The sequence below is a fragment of the Bombus affinis genome, chromosome 14, assembly GCF_024516045.1.
Source record: "Bombus affinis isolate iyBomAffi1 chromosome 14, iyBomAffi1.2, whole genome shotgun sequence".
NCBI lineage: Eukaryota > Metazoa > Arthropoda > Insecta > Hymenoptera > Apidae > Bombus > Bombus affinis.
Genome location: NC_066357.1, coordinates 2,875,888 through 2,893,125, shown reverse-complemented (window position 1 = coordinate 2,893,125; position 17,238 = coordinate 2,875,888). Strand labels below are relative to the sequence as shown.

Sequence of the window (17,238 nt, the reverse complement as noted above, 5' to 3'; positions counted from 1 at the left end):
TAGAAATTCCCGAAGTTAGAATATCCTCTTATTTGAATAATTCCTAGGTAAACGAATCGATCGAGTGTCCGGCCGTTTAATTTTCCTCGAGTGAGCGGTCGTTTGGCCGGGACGACGAGAGGATCTCTCTCGCGTCGGTTCTTTCACGAGAGATCGAGCACGGGCCGGCGAGCCCCGAGCTAGTTCCTTTTTCCGGCGGATCTGGACGTCCGCTTCGATCGGTCTTCGCACGGAGATTAGCTCGGCGAAAGTAGCGCGGAACCAGTAGAGGGACACCAACACCGCTCCATCTCGAACAAGACAAAAGCAACATCTCTTCTCCTCTTGCTCGCAAAAATGAGCCACCGGTTCCTTTTTAATTCGCGTTTACTGTGAACGGCGTCAAGTAATTAGTCGCTTACTCTCTCTCCGGATTTAATGTAAGGTATTAGAGCCGGCAGGCGAACCATGGCTTTTCTTCTCGTTGCCTTGTTCCACGACCTTCGGTAGCTCCTCGTTTACCTCCGTCGCCATTATGTCCCTCCCCTATCCCATCCACCAGGTTTCAAGCTGTGTGACCGGCCGTTAATCGCTTGTTATCTAACCGCTGCTCTTGAAATCTTTCTCCTCCCTCCGCCCTCCCAACCTCGCTGACGCTTTTCTTTTTTCTTCTTTACCTGTCAGCTGCGTGTATCCCTCGTTAAAGGTATTATGTCACGGTTGTTCGACTCTGATCGATCTCTGTCGAGCACCGCCTTGCTTCGTTCTTCCGTCTCGTTCCGCCATTGTGATGCACGCGCGGGGGTGTCGTGTGTTATGAGTGTTCGATCACGCGATTAAGTTTCCCACTGAAGCAACAGTCATCCAACCGGAAGGAACAATCGCGGTGTAACAACTCGAATCAACTCGTTCTCGTGTATAATACCTATGCAGCTATTTACGAAATTCATCTCTTTACGTATTCATAAGTGGAATATAATCTCCGATAATTTGAGAAACGAGCTTCATCAATTGCACCGAATTCCCAGCGCAATTAGCGTCCCTGCTAAAAACCAGCCTCTTCCGTATCCACGGCAGAGATCGGCCACGATCTCGTCGCCCGCTAAACGTGGTCATCGATCGATCCTCCCGATCGATCTTCCAGGTGCACGTTGTCCAGAGCGAACGAGAGAGCGAGAGAGAAAGAGAACGATGATACGGTTGGCGCACGGTCTAATTACTCGGCAAAGCAGATTCGCGTTCCGGGGATAAAGGGCGGCTTCGGCACGATAATACAAATCGGCCGTGCAAAAACGGCCGACAGAGGCCACGATCATTGTTGCGGCCCACGGTAAGAGTATAAATTTCACAGCAGGTCGGCGGGGCGACCGATTCCGGTGGCAGCCTCCGAAACAGACGAGAAAGAAGCATCGGTGGCCATTGAAGGACCATTGCAAAAAAGAATACCGATTCGTCTAACTGGTTGAAAGACGAAGGTAGAATACAAGGAACAGAAGAGGAGGGACAGAGGACACGTTGCTAGAGGATGGTCGCAATATTCCAGGCGAAACTCACACAGTTCGCGGATGACTGAGTAGTTCTGCCGGCAGTATAATGGGACCCCCCGTGGTAGCTTACCTGCATCATCGACTAATCACGCCGGATAATAGGGAACAATGGCGCCCCCGTGAAAAGTGAAGCATACTCACCACTTACCTCCCTGTTCAACCATCACCCCTCTCTATCTTCTATCTTCCGGCGTCTTTCGTATACTGGATGGCTGTCTCGTTCTATGTCTCTCGGCAAACGCTCGCCCTCTCAGATCGTTCCCGCGAGTCTCTTTCTCTTTTCGCCTACGTTTACGAACACCTATCTCCGTCTCCATGCGGAGAGTATATAATCCTCTTACGCACCGGGCACAAAGTAAAATACGGACAACACAAGGCGGTCCGCTCCGTCGCATCGTGTTCCGGCCTTGCCGATTACACGAAAGACTATTTCTTGGAGAATGGTATGGTCGATTTCGGAAATCGACGCGCTAAATTTGTAAATCCGTAAGGCTCTTAACTTTTTAACCTTTTTCACGAAACATTTATTATCTATATATATTACATTCTTCTGTCGAGAGGAGAATTGAAATGAATCGTTACGATTACAGATTATAACATAATTTAGAAGATTTTCGATCAGTTGGTAATTCTTATACGGATTCACGATTTTTTTAATTGTCCTTTATAATCAGTTTTATATCGAATTTCTAGCATCGCAGGACAAAATGTCGTAGTAGCGAGGAATACATTAGAAGACTATAGACGATAGATAAAACTACCCGATCAACATTGACTAGAAGAAATTAAGCTTGCAAATAACGTGTCGAATAAACTATTTCATCGACAATTTTCCACGTAAAGCGTCGCTTTCACGAAACGCTGATACGATTAGAACGAATGTACCTCTCGATATAACCTCGTTATAGTACAGTGAAACTAGAGTCGTTTCTCTGGTTCTTTCCGTTCGTCCCTCCGGAGGTTGGTCAACGGTTTCTCGTTACCTATGTAGGCGGAGGACCTCCGTGAGGTAACAGACATGTGAACGACGACACACAAACGGTCGTTGGTTCGCTTTGTCGTGCTTTAGACGAAGTTGCTCGCGAGACGAGAACGTACGCGTTTGACCCTTTTTACCGGGGACCGCTTTCCTTCCGTGGCGCTCGCCTACGCCGCTGGCCGTGTAATCATTCTCTCCTACTTTCGAGAGGCAGGCCGCGCTTTCACGCGGACGCTCGAATCGCTTTTGTGCCCTTCCGGCTGGATCCGCGGGAGGACCGGCCCATTATGCCACGCAACGCGCGCGTTTTGTTAACTTGGGGATGAAAGGGTCGTTAAAGGAGCCCTCCGGACTCGTTAGTCGGCCGTGCCTTCGGTGATTCTTCCGCAAAAAGAGGTGCGAGATGAGATCCGAAGCGATACTTGCTCCCTTTGTCGCGTAAATTACATGAAAAAATTTATTTATCGGGGAAAATTGCTCGTTAAAATGGTTTGCTCGGAATTTCTATCTCGGTCGCGTCTCTCTTGTGGGACGAAGATAAGAATGGCGTGGACAAAGGCAGCGGAAGAGCGAAGAAAAAGCGACAGCACGATATCGGTATCATGATGGAATCGCGCGGTCCACTCTTAATTTCCGTCGCCTGGCGCTTATTTAAGCCGGAGCGAGTATCGCGAAAGAGCGAGAGAGCCGGAAGACGACAACGAGGCATGGATAGAGACGGGAGGACGACGAGGGTTCCTGACTCGGAACGAGATACTCACCCCCGCGCGGCCGGCTACGTGCTCTCGGGGTATTTGCACGCGCGAATACGCGGCTCTGATACACCGACGCGCATAATGCATGTGGTTATAGAGAGCGAGAAAGGAGGGCCGGAACGGTGAAGAAAAAGAGGGAGCTAACGGATAGAGGTAACTAGAGGGTGGCGGTGGAAGGGAGAGAAGCAGTAGATTAGGTGGGTACATCGCGCGACTGCGGCGAGGACGTTGGTATAGAATAGCAGATATAGGTGTACGAGAACTACCATCGTGTGGCACACCGGTTAGGAAGAGAGAGCGAGCGAGTAGTCGACGAGGCAAGCTAAAATGGGCGGTTGGAGAGGGGGATGACTGAGGAACGCGAGCCGAGGGGTGAGAAGGGTGGCGAGCAGGGAAGGACAGAGGGAAGCACGGGGTAGTAGAGTGAACGGGGTGTCGAGGGGGGTAGGCTATAAAGGCTAATTGGTTAAAAGCTCACCGCTGGCTGCAGGCTTAAATCAAGATCTTGGAGTGTTATAATGGATAAGTAACACGGCGAGGCACGGCCACCAGCCAGCGGAGTTGTGTGTTATCCCCACCCCTTGGTTAGCTCTGGCAGAGTAGGTAGGTTCGGTGAGGCAGCGCTACCACCCCCATTCCGCGATCCGCAGGATCGCCGAGGGCGAGTATCTTTCGAGTTAAGGACGACGCGGCTCACGCGATTGGCCCGCACCTACGGCTACCCCCGTGCCGGATACACTCTGCCACGAGTCATCGATCGCGCCTCCACCCTATGAGAAATCGCGACATCCATCCCCCACGGTAAGCCATTTGCTCCGCCCCGCCCCCTGCCCCTCCAACAACGACACCCCTTCTGGCAACTTGCAGCTTAGCCATCCTCTCTGCTCCCCTCCAACGCGTTCGCCACCCTTCTATCTTCGTTCGTGTTTCATCCCTCTCGTTTCAACCATCCCTTCGGCCCGTTCGTCTGTCCTTCGGTAGTCGTCTATCTATCCGACGCGCAACACTACCACCCCGTGAGTCTCGGAGCGTGACTCCACGTTCTATCCTTCTTTACCCTCCTCCGTCTCCATCTTCTCCTCCTCTTTCTCTTTCTCCACCCTGCCTATGCTTCTTCTCTTTCTCTCTCTCACTCTCTCTCTCCCTCTCTCCTTCTTCGCCGCTGTTTCTCGCTCGCACTCTCCGTCTCCGCTTCGCTTTCCCTACGTCGCTCCGCGCGCTCCGGCTGCGTGCGCGAATGTTCGAGTAAGGCCCTCGTTCGTGTGACCTGTGGTTTCTCCGGCGTTTTCCTACCCTTAGTGCGAGCACAGTGCCCATCCGCAGTCCATCATTCGCCACGATACGCATTCGCGATTCTCGGCTACTTTCACCTCGTTGCTCGTGCTCGCGGCCGACGATTTCCGCGAGTGGATGTCACCGTGTTGTTCCTACCGATTCTTCCAAACGTTCACCCTGTTGTGCGATTCACCGTGCATCTTCGTGCAAGAGTACTTGACCATAGTTCGTAAATCGTGTAACGATGATCCGATCCGATCCAGTGGTAAATATTAAAAGAAACAAAGGGATGCGATCCATCGATCTTGCGTGGGAAAAAAAAAGCGGAACACCGGCGAACGAGTGATTAACGATCAGTGGAAGAGAAAGTGACTCGAGGAAGTGACTCCGTGTTGCTCTTCGCGGTTTTACACGTACGGCAACGTCTCGCGAATAAACTAGCGGGTCGAAGAGGGGAAGAGAAGATCAGTTTGGGGTGAGGAAGAGAGGAGAAACGGCTACGTGTCAGGTTGGTAGGCGGTGGTGGGAGGAGGTGCTACCACAAGCGCACAATTACACACACACACACATACTCACACAAATACATTCGCCTGTATATACGCACAGTATAACGCACACTGTGACGCGCGAATAAAGTCGGAAGGTGGTGGTGGTGGTGGACAGAGGTGGTTGAAGGACGAGAGGGGCGAAAGAGGGTGGCTCTGGAAAGGGTGGGCCTTCCAAGTGTCTTGTCTCCTATCATCCTGTCGTCCAGGGTATCGCTTACGAATGTCGCGCGATCGAGCGATCCGTCTCCGATCCAGCACGACCAGGGACGTTCTGCCATCGAAGGCGTTGCGACGAACCCGCTAGTCTACACCGTACAGTTTACCATTATCATCGTGTTACGCTCTCCGCTTGATATGCGACGCGAGCCGCGATTCGAACCACTCCGCGTGTCGGATAGACCGTGTTCTGCCGTCGGACCGTCGGCGGAGGAGCATCCTGTGCTCTTCTGACGGGACGAACGCGTACAACGAGCCGTGTTCAGTGGAACGGATGACTGTTTGCTCGAATCGTGTGCCATTCCAGGGGAAACAGAACTCGAGACTGACGCGTTCCGTTCGGGGAACCGTGAACGTCGCTGGAACGGACTCTTTGGACGCGAGTCAACGATGTCTGGTGAAACGGAGATCGAGGTATCCGTAGTGTCCGAAGAGGATTTGGAACTGGAAGGTTCGAGGAGCAGCTCGACACCGGCGGAGTTGCTTCTACAAGAGAAAAACGGAAAGTCTGGTTGTGGGTTGAACAATCACCATTCCTTCAGCTTCGACGTAAGCAAACCGGCACTCAGGCCCGCGTGTAACCCTCAGTACACGTCCTTCAGCATCTCTAGCATCCTTGGAAGACCCGAGTCACCTCCTATAGACTCTACATCGACGGTGTCCGCTGAAAGGCAATCGTCGGATGTTGACAGAGGCTCGCCATTGCCAACAACGAACGCTCAGAATTCCCAGAGAATCGGATCCTCCTGCGACAGCCCTGCAAGGGGTTTGTCCTCGCCTACGTCCTTGAGATTTTCCAACAATCAAAGGGGCGTCTCGTCGGTCGGTCACACAACAGACAACAGAAACAATGCTACTAACATGGGGATCGTATGTGCTACCAGTGCTACCAGCCCGGCGTCCACTTTCTCTCCGCCCAGCGACGCCTCTACGAACCCTCTGCTCGGTCACCAAGCGTCGGCCGACTTGGCGATGCTGTCGAGGTATGTTTTCCTCTCTATCGATCTGTTCCTTTTTTCACAGTGTATGTCATTCAATGAAACTTCATGCCGTTGAACGCTGAACGTTGAATATTGTGCGGTTTCAGCGTGGTTATTTTCGTAGTTTTCAGTGTACGAATTTTTGGTGGTCCACCGAACTGAACGGTCCCGTGGTTTGATGGATGCTTTGCGTTTCATCGTGTTGTTTGTGCGACTGAGTTTTGCAATCGTGAAACGATTATCAAACAATAGCTTCAGCTGTGTTTGGCAGTACCGCGTATTATGATAGGTCGATGGAAAGAATTTGAGTTTAGTAAAAGTTTTCGTGTACGCAAGGTGTTACAAAATCCGTTTAATCTCTCTGCAATCATTCGTCTCGTGGTATTTTATCGTACGAAAGCGACCAAGCGACCTATTATTCTACCTAAATAATGCTATATCTGACTAATGATTTCTAAATTGCAAGGATCGTAAATCCAGCTATCATCGTCGAAATGTAAACAGCTTCGAAACGCGCAACAATCGACCATTTACCGATAGTTCTGCCCCGCTTCTCGTCCAAGAATAATTTAACACGTTCGTCGAACGAATGGCGGGTACGCGACGGTAGCATCTATTCGTTGTCGATGTCGCACCGATGTCGAATATAGTTCATACCAGTGGAACTATCATTTCGTGTTAATACGTCAACGCCATTAAATGCTGTTAGGTATCAATGTTTACTAATAAGGAATTAGTGCGCGCCATCAATTTTATATCTGCGGCGACTGCCAGCGCGATAACTATTTCATCGACGACCGCGCGCCGCCGCATACGATTAACGTCGATTGGCCACAATCAACGCAATCGATACATGTATGCCAACTTTTTTCTCCAATAACGTTATTTACTTTTAAAATCCTGCTTTTCGATTATCTTATCGAAAGAGTGTCGATATTATTCTCGTCTCTCCCTTATTTTCCCCAGACTTCACGGAGGGGAACGTCAACAACCGATCAAACGTGAAACGCGAAAGAAATTCGGGTGAAAGATCTTGATCAATTCGACTTTTTTTTCTCTTCGAGGACATTGTGTATAGTGCCATTATCCTTGTTCGTGACGCAATAAATGGAAACGAAATTATTCGAATGACTTTCCCAAAGTGGCGTCGAAACGATCCGCAACGCTGTTCTCTGGTTTACCTTATTTTCTCAAACTTCATCGAGGGCCAGCAACTGTTTCACACGTGAAAGGCAAGACAGATCCGTTAAAAAGATTTCGGTCAACTGCATTCTTCTACTGTTCGAGGATGTTCAACGGAGGACCTTTATCTCTATTTAGGATGCCACAATTCACAGTACAATTCTTCGAATAATAACACCATTAAAAATGATCTGAAACATCCAACCGAGAACCGAATATCCGAGCATCCGTGATCCAAAATCAGAAGACGATATTGGACGATGCGCAAGAATCAAACGAAAGATTTTCAGCCACAAATGAAATTTTCTTTCAGAGTGAATGCTTTTTTGGTGAACATACACAAGTCGTATGAATGGTATATATATGTGAACTTTGGTCGAAGGACAGAGTGGTTGGAGGTGGTAGGGGAGTGATAAAGTAGCGGAAAGAGAAACGCGTGGCTGCAGCTTCGGATTATATTATGTGGGAATGGACCGAGGGGTCCGTAATGGGCCTATTAGGCTGTCTCATTTAATAACAACCGTAGCAACAACCACCCTCTTACATTACTTACGTTACTTAGGGCCGTCCGGCTCTGTATCGGATATATCTCGGCAAGGAACTCGAGCCGGGCCAAGCTGAGCCACAAGGGGCTGCCAGAGACGAGGGAGGGTTCGAGATGATTTTATCAGATTTACACCCCCTTCCGATTGACGAGTCCCCGCTATATAACCGACTGCTTGCTTACTTGCTTGCTTACTCGCTCTTATAACGGTTCGATGCCTCCAATTGCTTGTTTTCCACCCGTTTACCATTTGATTAAGTTGCACTCGAACCAACGGTGCATCGGGACCCGTCACTTCGATCGAGAGAAAAGATTATTCCGGGGCACGAGCTTGTCACCACAAGGGGGTGTACTTCGATGGCGCGTCACTCGATAATTTTCCAGATGGATAAAATAGTGGTGCGTTAAACGACCATTGCTGTGGTTCTCGATCTTCGAAACTGCTCGTGTGAAATGTCAGAATACGTATCACGCGAGAATTTCTTAATTTTGATATCGCTCGGACAATTCGGTAGATTCACAAATATTTTCAATGTCTCCGATAATCGATAAATCTATAAAATTCGACAAACGATCGAAGAATTATCTTTTGAACGATCAGCAGGATACAAAGAACATCCCTGAAATACCCCTCTGATGGTTTTCATATTTTTTTAACGTGAAATTAAATTATCTCGTGTTGCGACATTGTTTGCGACACGTTTGCGGTATATGTACGACGAAGTCCATTCTAGAAGACCATTAGACAAAAACTAATTGCACCCCGTTCCGTAGACTCTACGCCATGGAAGATCGAATATCAACGTAGGCGCGGAAAGTAGAAAAGAATCAATTAGGCAACGGGTGCATAATACATCAGCGGATGAGACGGCAACGCGTAGTGGAAGTTAAGGAGCCTAAGGCTCCCGGGAGAAACGGCCACCTATCCCGTCCCGTTTCGGCCACCCCAGCGAGCGTCTTCCGCGCGGAGGAAGCAAGAGCAACACACGCAAGCGAACACACTTCTTGGTTTGATTTATTATTAAATCGCTGCCTACGGCATCCGAGTCTTGGCCTCACCAAGGTCGGCTAAGTAGACGAAAAGCTTGCACCGTGAAATCTTCCCCCGACCATCTCGACGCTTAACGTGCAACCCTCTCTCTCTCTCTCTCTCTCTCTCTTTCTCTCTTTCTCTCTTTCTCTCTCTCCCTTTGCTGAACTGATACGGTAATAGCATTTCCAGGGAGGAAGAGATTTCAGTAGAAAGGATTCCCGTGTAGAATATTACCTGAATTAGCCGGTCCGTGAATTTACCTCGCATCCTTCTCCGTTTCGCCACATTTTTGCATATACACGCATGTAGAGGGTTGCAGAAGCACGTTAACAGTTAACCCCCTGCCGCTACACCCTTCGATCTAAACCGTTCTCCGTTTTAAGGGATCAATTGAAAAATATGACGTGTCTGAAAATGATTTTGTATCGATATCTGCGCCGCGATCTGAAAGTCGTGAAAATTAACAATAGGAACGAGAATCGGTTTATTAATTAATTGGTTGATTGTTTGCGAGCGACGAGTATTTTATTTTATAGCTGTAAAAAGAACGAGTCTAGAAAGCTTTTTTACCGCTATGAAATAACTAGATCGCGAATGCTTATGCAGAATATTTTTATGGACGCAACTGAAACATATCTCACGGTTTCTCCTGTCTCTATAACAAGATCCTTATCGCTTAAAGAACAATTAGACAGACTCTTATCCTGCTCCAAGGAAACAAAAATCTGCAGAAAGCAGTAGCAAGGTCGAAAATAATTCAAGTTGTATCGAGTTGTCGTGTAGCGCGAAGCTATCAGGTTTAAAGAGTGGCAGGAGAGTGGGCGGGAAGGTAGGTGCGCGAGACAAAGCCGTATTAAAATTGATAATATCCCAGTGATGAGAGGTAGAAGCTCGTGTGTGCGAGCGTCGTCAGAGTCTGTAAATTAATCAGAAGGACGACGCGTAACAGAAACGCGTTTCTCGTTTATCTTCAACATTTTCCTCGCGGTCCAATCTAATTACCGCGTGTTTATCCCGGGAAACGAAGCGCAACAAATGTAACAGTATTCCGTTTAAAAAGAGGAAAAAGAAAGGAAAAACCATCAAAAAGAAAATAATAGAAGGAGATGGATAGACGAAGAGAGAAGAAGAAAAAAATCTCGCACGAACACGGCATTGAAAACTAGCTACAGATACAGGAAGCGTCGTAAGAATGTATATCTGTATATGTCTATGTGCATACTATATTATATATGCGCTATATATATTTATTTTCTCCCTCTCGCCTACTCGTCTACTCTTTTAGCAATGGTGCAAAAGTCGCGCGGGCTCCTTTGCAAGGGAGCAACAATATTCAGTAACGTAACCGCAGGCATATGACGTCTATGCGCAAAAGATCTGGCCGGGATAATCCGCGACAGAGTCGGCCTCGTTAATTACAGCGCCGATGAATGATTCGTTAATTAGCGTGGGATCGTGCTGCAAGTTTCAAAGGAAGGTACGATAAAGCCCATTCTGTATGATCGCCCGTAAATTACAGCGTCGGAAACAAATGTGGAATGAACGGTAGCTGGGAATAGACCACGAATAATAATCGCGTCGAAACACAGTTTCTCTCCTTCTTTCCTTCCATCTATCTCTCCTTCTTTTTCCTCCTCCTTTTTCCTCCTCCGCCTTTTCCCGTTCTACCCCCTTTTTTTCACGTTTCTCCCTCTCGTTTTTCCCTCCTCGGTTCTCCTCTCTGTACGTACGTGTGTCGTTTCGATTCGTTCCTCTCTCTACTCTTTCGGGCTCTCGTCCCTTTTATTCTACCGTTGACGCTGATGACGCCTCCGTTCTCTCGCCGAAATCGAAAATCCCGACTGAAACCGGGGAAGCATGTACTTTGGAATATTTCGCGAGTCTGGTCTTTTATGGGGATGATTGCGAAACGTTCAATTTTTGAAAGTTACTTTTATTAGTATCCACGATGGATGATTTAACAGGTCGAATAATCCTATATATTTGCAGCGTAAACTTAAATTCGTGGTACAATCAGGAACAACAAAATTGTGTATGTTAATACGTAAATTGTACGTATTTTATATAGAAATTATACGTAAATAATCTTAACTGTGTATGTAGCGTAACTTTGATATAAATACGAGAGCTGTTAATCGCGTAAGATGAATTTTCGAGTGTCGAAAAACGAGCCAAAATTGCAGAGCAGTAGCTGTCGGCACTATTCCATGTTTTCATGGAAATTGATTTCGAAAGCACGGATATGCAACCACTCCGGTATAAAATGCTATTTAAACGATCAGTCTACCGTTATTTATTCCGTTTGTATACCACAAGCAATACCGTTTGTTTAGAATCGAAGAATTTTTATCTGATTCTTCGTTTCTTCGCTTTGTCATCGTTACGTGAATATTATATTTTTGAGAAACTTACGTTGATGAAATTTCCTTAACATTACGAGTGAAATACGTATCCTGGAGGGTACGAGACGTCCCGTTCATGGGTTAAACCGTACATACCGTAAACGGACAAGTTTTTAATGGGAGAAGAAATCTTAGCGGCGTCTGGCGTAATTAATTCCCCCTGGCGAAGGGTTTAATCCGCGAATGTATCCTGGTCTGGGTTTCTAAAGCCTGCAAGCGTCGCGCTAAAGCAATTAAGTTGTTTCCTTGAAATCCAGTGAAATGAAGTTGTCTCCTGTGTAAGCACAAGCATAAATCCTCCACTTGGCCTGTAACAGGCAGCCAGCGGAATGAAGCCAAGTAGCGGATTTAGCCGAGTACTTTGAAAGCCAATAACTCATTGTTGGGTCATCGTAATGACACTTTATAAGTCAGTACGTAACCATGAACGCTGTTAGGCAAATCGACAAAAACAAAACTCGCTCCCTTATCGATATTAAGATTCACGCGAAGACGCGATTTTCCTTTTTTCCAATAAGAATATAGCACGCTTCCCTCGTCAATATCAAGATTCGCGTAATATTTTTGCATATGTTCCGGCAATAAAATTGAAAAGAAACTTCCATTGAAAAATGCAAATTCTTTTCAAATTATGCAGAATAAAAGATTCGTACGATTTTATTTCGAACGTTCTGGCATTTCAGGCCAATTCACTACCCTTCACGAAAACCCTTCGTTCTCGTTTAACCACCAGCGGCGACGACGAATTAGCACAAAGCCTGGAGACGAAAAAAAGAGAAAAAAAAAGAAGAAAGATGAGAGGCGTGAACGATCGGTCTCCGAGCAGAGAGCCCTTAATTACCAGCGAGGCTGTGAAACCCTTGCGCCGCGGAAATCGGCGAAGTTTCGAGGCGGTGTAAAGCTGTGCGGGAACGATTGGCCGCCATCGTGCGTAATCGACTTCTCCTTCTTCGGACTACGCACCGAAAACTACCTCCCCTAGTGTAACGGTACACGACAAAAACGTATCGGGTTACGGGCGATCGTTAACCACGGCATAAAGAGTTTATATTCGAGAATGCCACTTACTAGGCGCACGCTCGCCCTAGAACGCGCGCGCGCGCGAGTACCAGCGTACAATCGTACGAGCAAGCGGGCGATATGACCGAGTAAAAAGGTGGGATAATAATCAATACAGAAAAAGGGATAATATATCCATTGAACTATGGCTGTATAGGGGAGAACGAAGTTTAACGGACAAATTGGTGGAGGATCTGCACATCGAAGAATCAAAGCTTGACCATCGACCGGCTGTTGAATCGATACAGAGAATATCGTCGGTTTGACGTTCGATTCCGATTATATTCATCGTCGCGTTTCATCGAAGCCGTCCGTATCCGATTATGCCGGGGTGACTCGTAATCAACGAGTTTCTTCCTGTGGACATTCGATCGAGCCAATAAGATCACCGACCGACCAACGGGAAAGATCAACTCGGAGAAAAAGAAAGAGATCGAAGAAGAAGAAGAAGAAGTGGATGGCGAGAAGAAAGAAAGGGATGTGCCGTATTGAAGTTGTGCTGATAAAGTAGAATCGAAGGAAGTCGAGGACCCTCGTTGAATCGATCGAGCGAAGGAAGAAGCCGGAGCAAGAGGAGTCGCGCCCGTAGAAAGGAGAGAAGAAAGCCTCTGCTCACGGCCATTCATTCCGCTGGCTACCTAAGAAGACGTAAGCCGCGCAAGAATTAGGCAGAAAAAGGTGGAGCACGCTCCTCGAACGGCCGAGAGTGTTTGGTGTTTATACCTGGCTCCTTAGAAAACGGCCTCCCTCCAAGTAGATGCTTACAAACAGGCGGTTGTCAGATTTCTTTTATCTTTCCCGGGGCATCTGTATGGCCGATGCCCCCGGTAGCTACTCCTCTTTTGCGTTTTCTTTTTCTTATACCGCGACTAGTCGCGTCGACCACCCTACCAGTTATCGATGCGAGACAACTAGAATTGCGTGTTTCTCTCACTGTGACTTTCTTCGGGATTCGCCGATAATGTTCGTGTAGTAATTACTTGCAAGCGGAGTTGATTTTTGCATTGAAATTTCTTATAAATGCATAAATATCCGCAGTCTAAGTGTATAACTCAAGCTCTGCAAACATTTGCACGCACAGTGGCGACAAGACTCTCGTTAAAATCAATTTCAACTATATTCGAACAAACATCGGGAACGTCAAATGAGAAACGAGTGTCCCTGAACAGTTCTCGACAACTCCGAACGATTAAGGAATCCCACCGCAAGCAGCGTGTCGACTCGACAAGCTTCGACCGTCGGAGGATTGGTCGGCGATCGTCAACGAGCATGAACCAAGCCGGAGGAAAAGTGCATCGATTCGGCGATCAGAGATCGTAGCTCGTGGCCGGACTGAGAGGGAACGAACGAGTCATGAACAACGGGGGAGCTGGTATGGCTTCCGAATCGGTGGGCTTCTTGCCGTACCGGCTCCCGACGATGTGTTCGAACCTACATTTCTGATGACCAACTAAATCGCCGGCCGCAAATCGCCGCTAGAGCGTTAAGTTCTCTCTCTCTTTCTCTCTCTCTCTCTCTCTCTCTATCTATCTATCTATCTATCTCGATCTCTCTATCTCTATTTCTCTTTCGATCCGAGCGCAACGTCAAGCGTTCGCAGCTGCACTTAACGCTGATCAGGAATAACGATCGCCAGGCTGTTACACACGACCCGGCAAAATGGCCGGTATAATTGAGAGCTCTCTGTTTCGGGAGCAGGGATCCGCCCTGAGATAGTTAGACGTTGGCAGCTCTGTTTGCGGTAAGATCTAATTAGAAACTTCTACTTGAGTACCATTGAAAAGTATCGCTGTTATTATTCAAGGATAAACACTAACGTTGGGAAGTTTGAAGTGGCAGCAGCTTTGCTAGTCTTTTGTCTTAGTAAATTTCCATTGAGCGACTGGAAATTTTTCGTAGTTCAACTAATATGGAAAGTGAAAATAATCAAACCGCGTGGATGTACGAAGAATAGAAAAGTTCGACGCTCTCGGTGAAAGTTTAGTCGAGATAATCTATAGAATGGAGTTCTAATTGTAGTTGAGACCTTGCATGCGTCGGTAGCTCGAGTTGCAGCTCACGAACCCAGAACTCAAGGAGCAATTCGGTTGCGTGTACATTGAAAAGCGAAAGCTGTAGAGCGGCTGTGCTCCAGCCGTGAATATCCTCGCCGAGATCAGCACTTAGGAGAACGTAACCTTCCATTTACAAATATCCGGATTTGGGGATTTGCCCCTGGTTTAGACAGGTTTAGGTATCACTACGAGCTCCATTTACCTTAATCTACAATTAAGAGCACCTTCAAGAACCCGGTAACAAAGAGCTATATTTACCAGAAAACTTGCAAACGGCGGATATTCGCTCTCCGCTCAAACCTTCGTCCGAAAACTAATTACCATCATCCAAATACAATCCACCCTAACGAGTTATCATCTTCACGATTCTACTCTGTTCTACACGTTGATTCTTTTTACTCTGCAAAAGTCACGCGCATCCAATCACTCGATCGCTGAACAATCTTCAATTAGTCACGACCTACGATTCTATCGATCATCTATTTCATTCGCGAGATCTATTATGCCCAATTCTCCATTCACGCTCTCGACTTCCGATCACAGACAACGAATAAAAGAATCCTCGACGAAGGTAAACCGATTCATTGGAATCCCGTAAGCGGATTTTCATCGTTAATAACGAGGCTGTACAAACAGCGAGCCATGGCTGATGTCATTGTTGGGAACGGCTCGCGTTGCCCTTAATAGGCATAACTCTCGAAAAATTCCTTTGCATTGTGGCAAAGATCGAGCAGACGTTAATGGCTTTCGGAAGATCGCGAAGAATCGGTTGCACGGAAAGAACGGTTTGGTCTTTTTTCGCGAGTAACGCAACAAGAAAGAGAATGGAGCTCGTTTTCGACGAAACGGCCATGGACCGGATAAATGGGTTTGGAACCGTTTGCCGGTTTTTCGAGCGCGGAAACGAAGGGAGAGAGGACCAGGTTGAATCGTGGCCGACGCCTCGGACACGGCCACGTTCCAACTGTGTAAAGCCTCGCAACGCTCGCATTCAGCCACGCTTCAACCCGCTGGAAACGCGGCCGCTGTGTTTTAATCCCGCTGTTTCCCTCTTTTTTTTTTTTAGCGTTGTTTTATTTAGAGCGCGGCTTTAAACGGCTCGCAACCGGCGCAAACATTTCGCTAACGGTTTCACTTTTACGCTGCCGCGCCCCGAAATGATCCGGCAGAGCTAACTCTCGGTGAAACGTGACCGATCCTACGCGAATACTTCCGGGTTAATCGAACCCATTACAACCACCCTTTAATCCCAAATCCCTCAATTTTTTTCGTTCTGCAGAATAAATGTCTTCAGAAATGTTTTGCGCATGAAAGATACGAGATTCGAGGACTTTTTTGTAAGTTCTGATAAGGTGGGACTCGTGCGATCTTTATAATCACGTTGTTGAGCCTGGTGTCTCGTTTAAGTAGCACGGCATCATTGGACGATGTCAATCCCGAAATGTTAAGATTACTCTGCCAGTTATGACTGGCGATACAACTGAAATTTTCTTTGCTATTTTCTTTTCAAACAAGCAGCGCATCACGAAAAATAAATTGAATCTTTCTCGAAAATAAGTAAATCAATCTCGATCAGAGACTGTACAATGCGTGAAAAACAATTACACGATCCTTGTGGCATTTATAGCACCAAAAACTAATTAAAGAAAGAAGCGATCGTTGAAAAATCGCATGTCTCTTAAATCACAATTAATGGACGAACTTCTTATAACCAGAGGAAGAGAGAATTGTTTTTTACTTTTCAGTGCTACTTGCTTGAAACACATTTATTAACTGAATGAGATACACGATACTAGAAAATATTCGAAGAAAAATGATCGATACAGTTTTAGCCACTGTATCTTTACGTCTTTTGATACGATGTTTGAACTTCATCGAATCTTCCGTTTTCAGATTGGGCCTAATGTCGTCGTTGATAGCGGGCCGATATCCGGTCGGAATTGGCGTCGGCGGTGTGTTCTTTCCGTCGACGTTGCAACACCTTCACCAACAACAGCAACACCAACATCACTCGCGGCTGGCAGCCGCTTCGTCGGCCTTGAGCAACGCCGTTCAGGTCACCGGCCAATCGGATATCGTCGATGCCGACGGCATCCGCGGCGTTCTACCCGGTGGCGCCGGTTGGCCGTTTCCATGGAGGCCGACGCACGGCCTACAGACGCTGGAACATCCGTCGCCGAGCGACGTCGTCGGCAGCTTGAGTCGTGTCAGTCCCGCTTCCGCGTCCTTTCCGCAAAGGGGTGAGTTTCCAATGCCAAGAATCAAGAATTCTACCACTAAACAAAAATTTGGATATAGTCTTTAATTAGGAAACTGAATGTGATTCATGAAGTTGAACCAACAATTCAAGGTACCTTTCTTAGTGCTATTAAGTGATAGGTGATGAACGATAGTTCGGATTAAATTGATTAATTTTAGAGTATTAGTTTACTTTTAAAACAAATAACATTATCTCAGCTTGTATTCTATATTTAATTCTCGAATCAAAATCGATGTAACAGGACAACGGCATACTCGTTTATCCTTGATACATTCACCCATAGATGACATAATAAATGATCCGATTAGGGACCATTTGACCAGAAAGCTACTTCTATCGAATATACATATATTCGTACAAATATTCTACAAACATTCTAGTAGTATGATTATGCGTGAAATCGTGTCGACTTGTTGAATCATAAA

The 17,238-nt window shown here is 47.0% G+C and overlaps 1 protein-coding gene across 1 annotated transcript in view; it reads left to right on the top strand.

The window, feature by feature from the left end:
• The first annotated feature begins 4,116 nt into the window (after positions 1-4,116).
• LOC126924315 (homeobox protein Hmx) overlaps positions 4,117-17,238 on the top strand; it is a 28,479-nt gene continuing 15,357 nt past the window's right edge. Inside the window, exons 1-2 of the mRNA XM_050738657.1 lie at positions 4,117-6,282; positions 16,447-16,793. Of these exons, the coding sequence (XP_050594614.1) occupies positions 5,690-6,282; positions 16,447-16,793 (940 nt within the window). The 5' untranslated portion in view covers positions 4,117-5,689. The remainder of the gene's footprint in view (positions 6,283-16,446; positions 16,794-17,238) is intronic.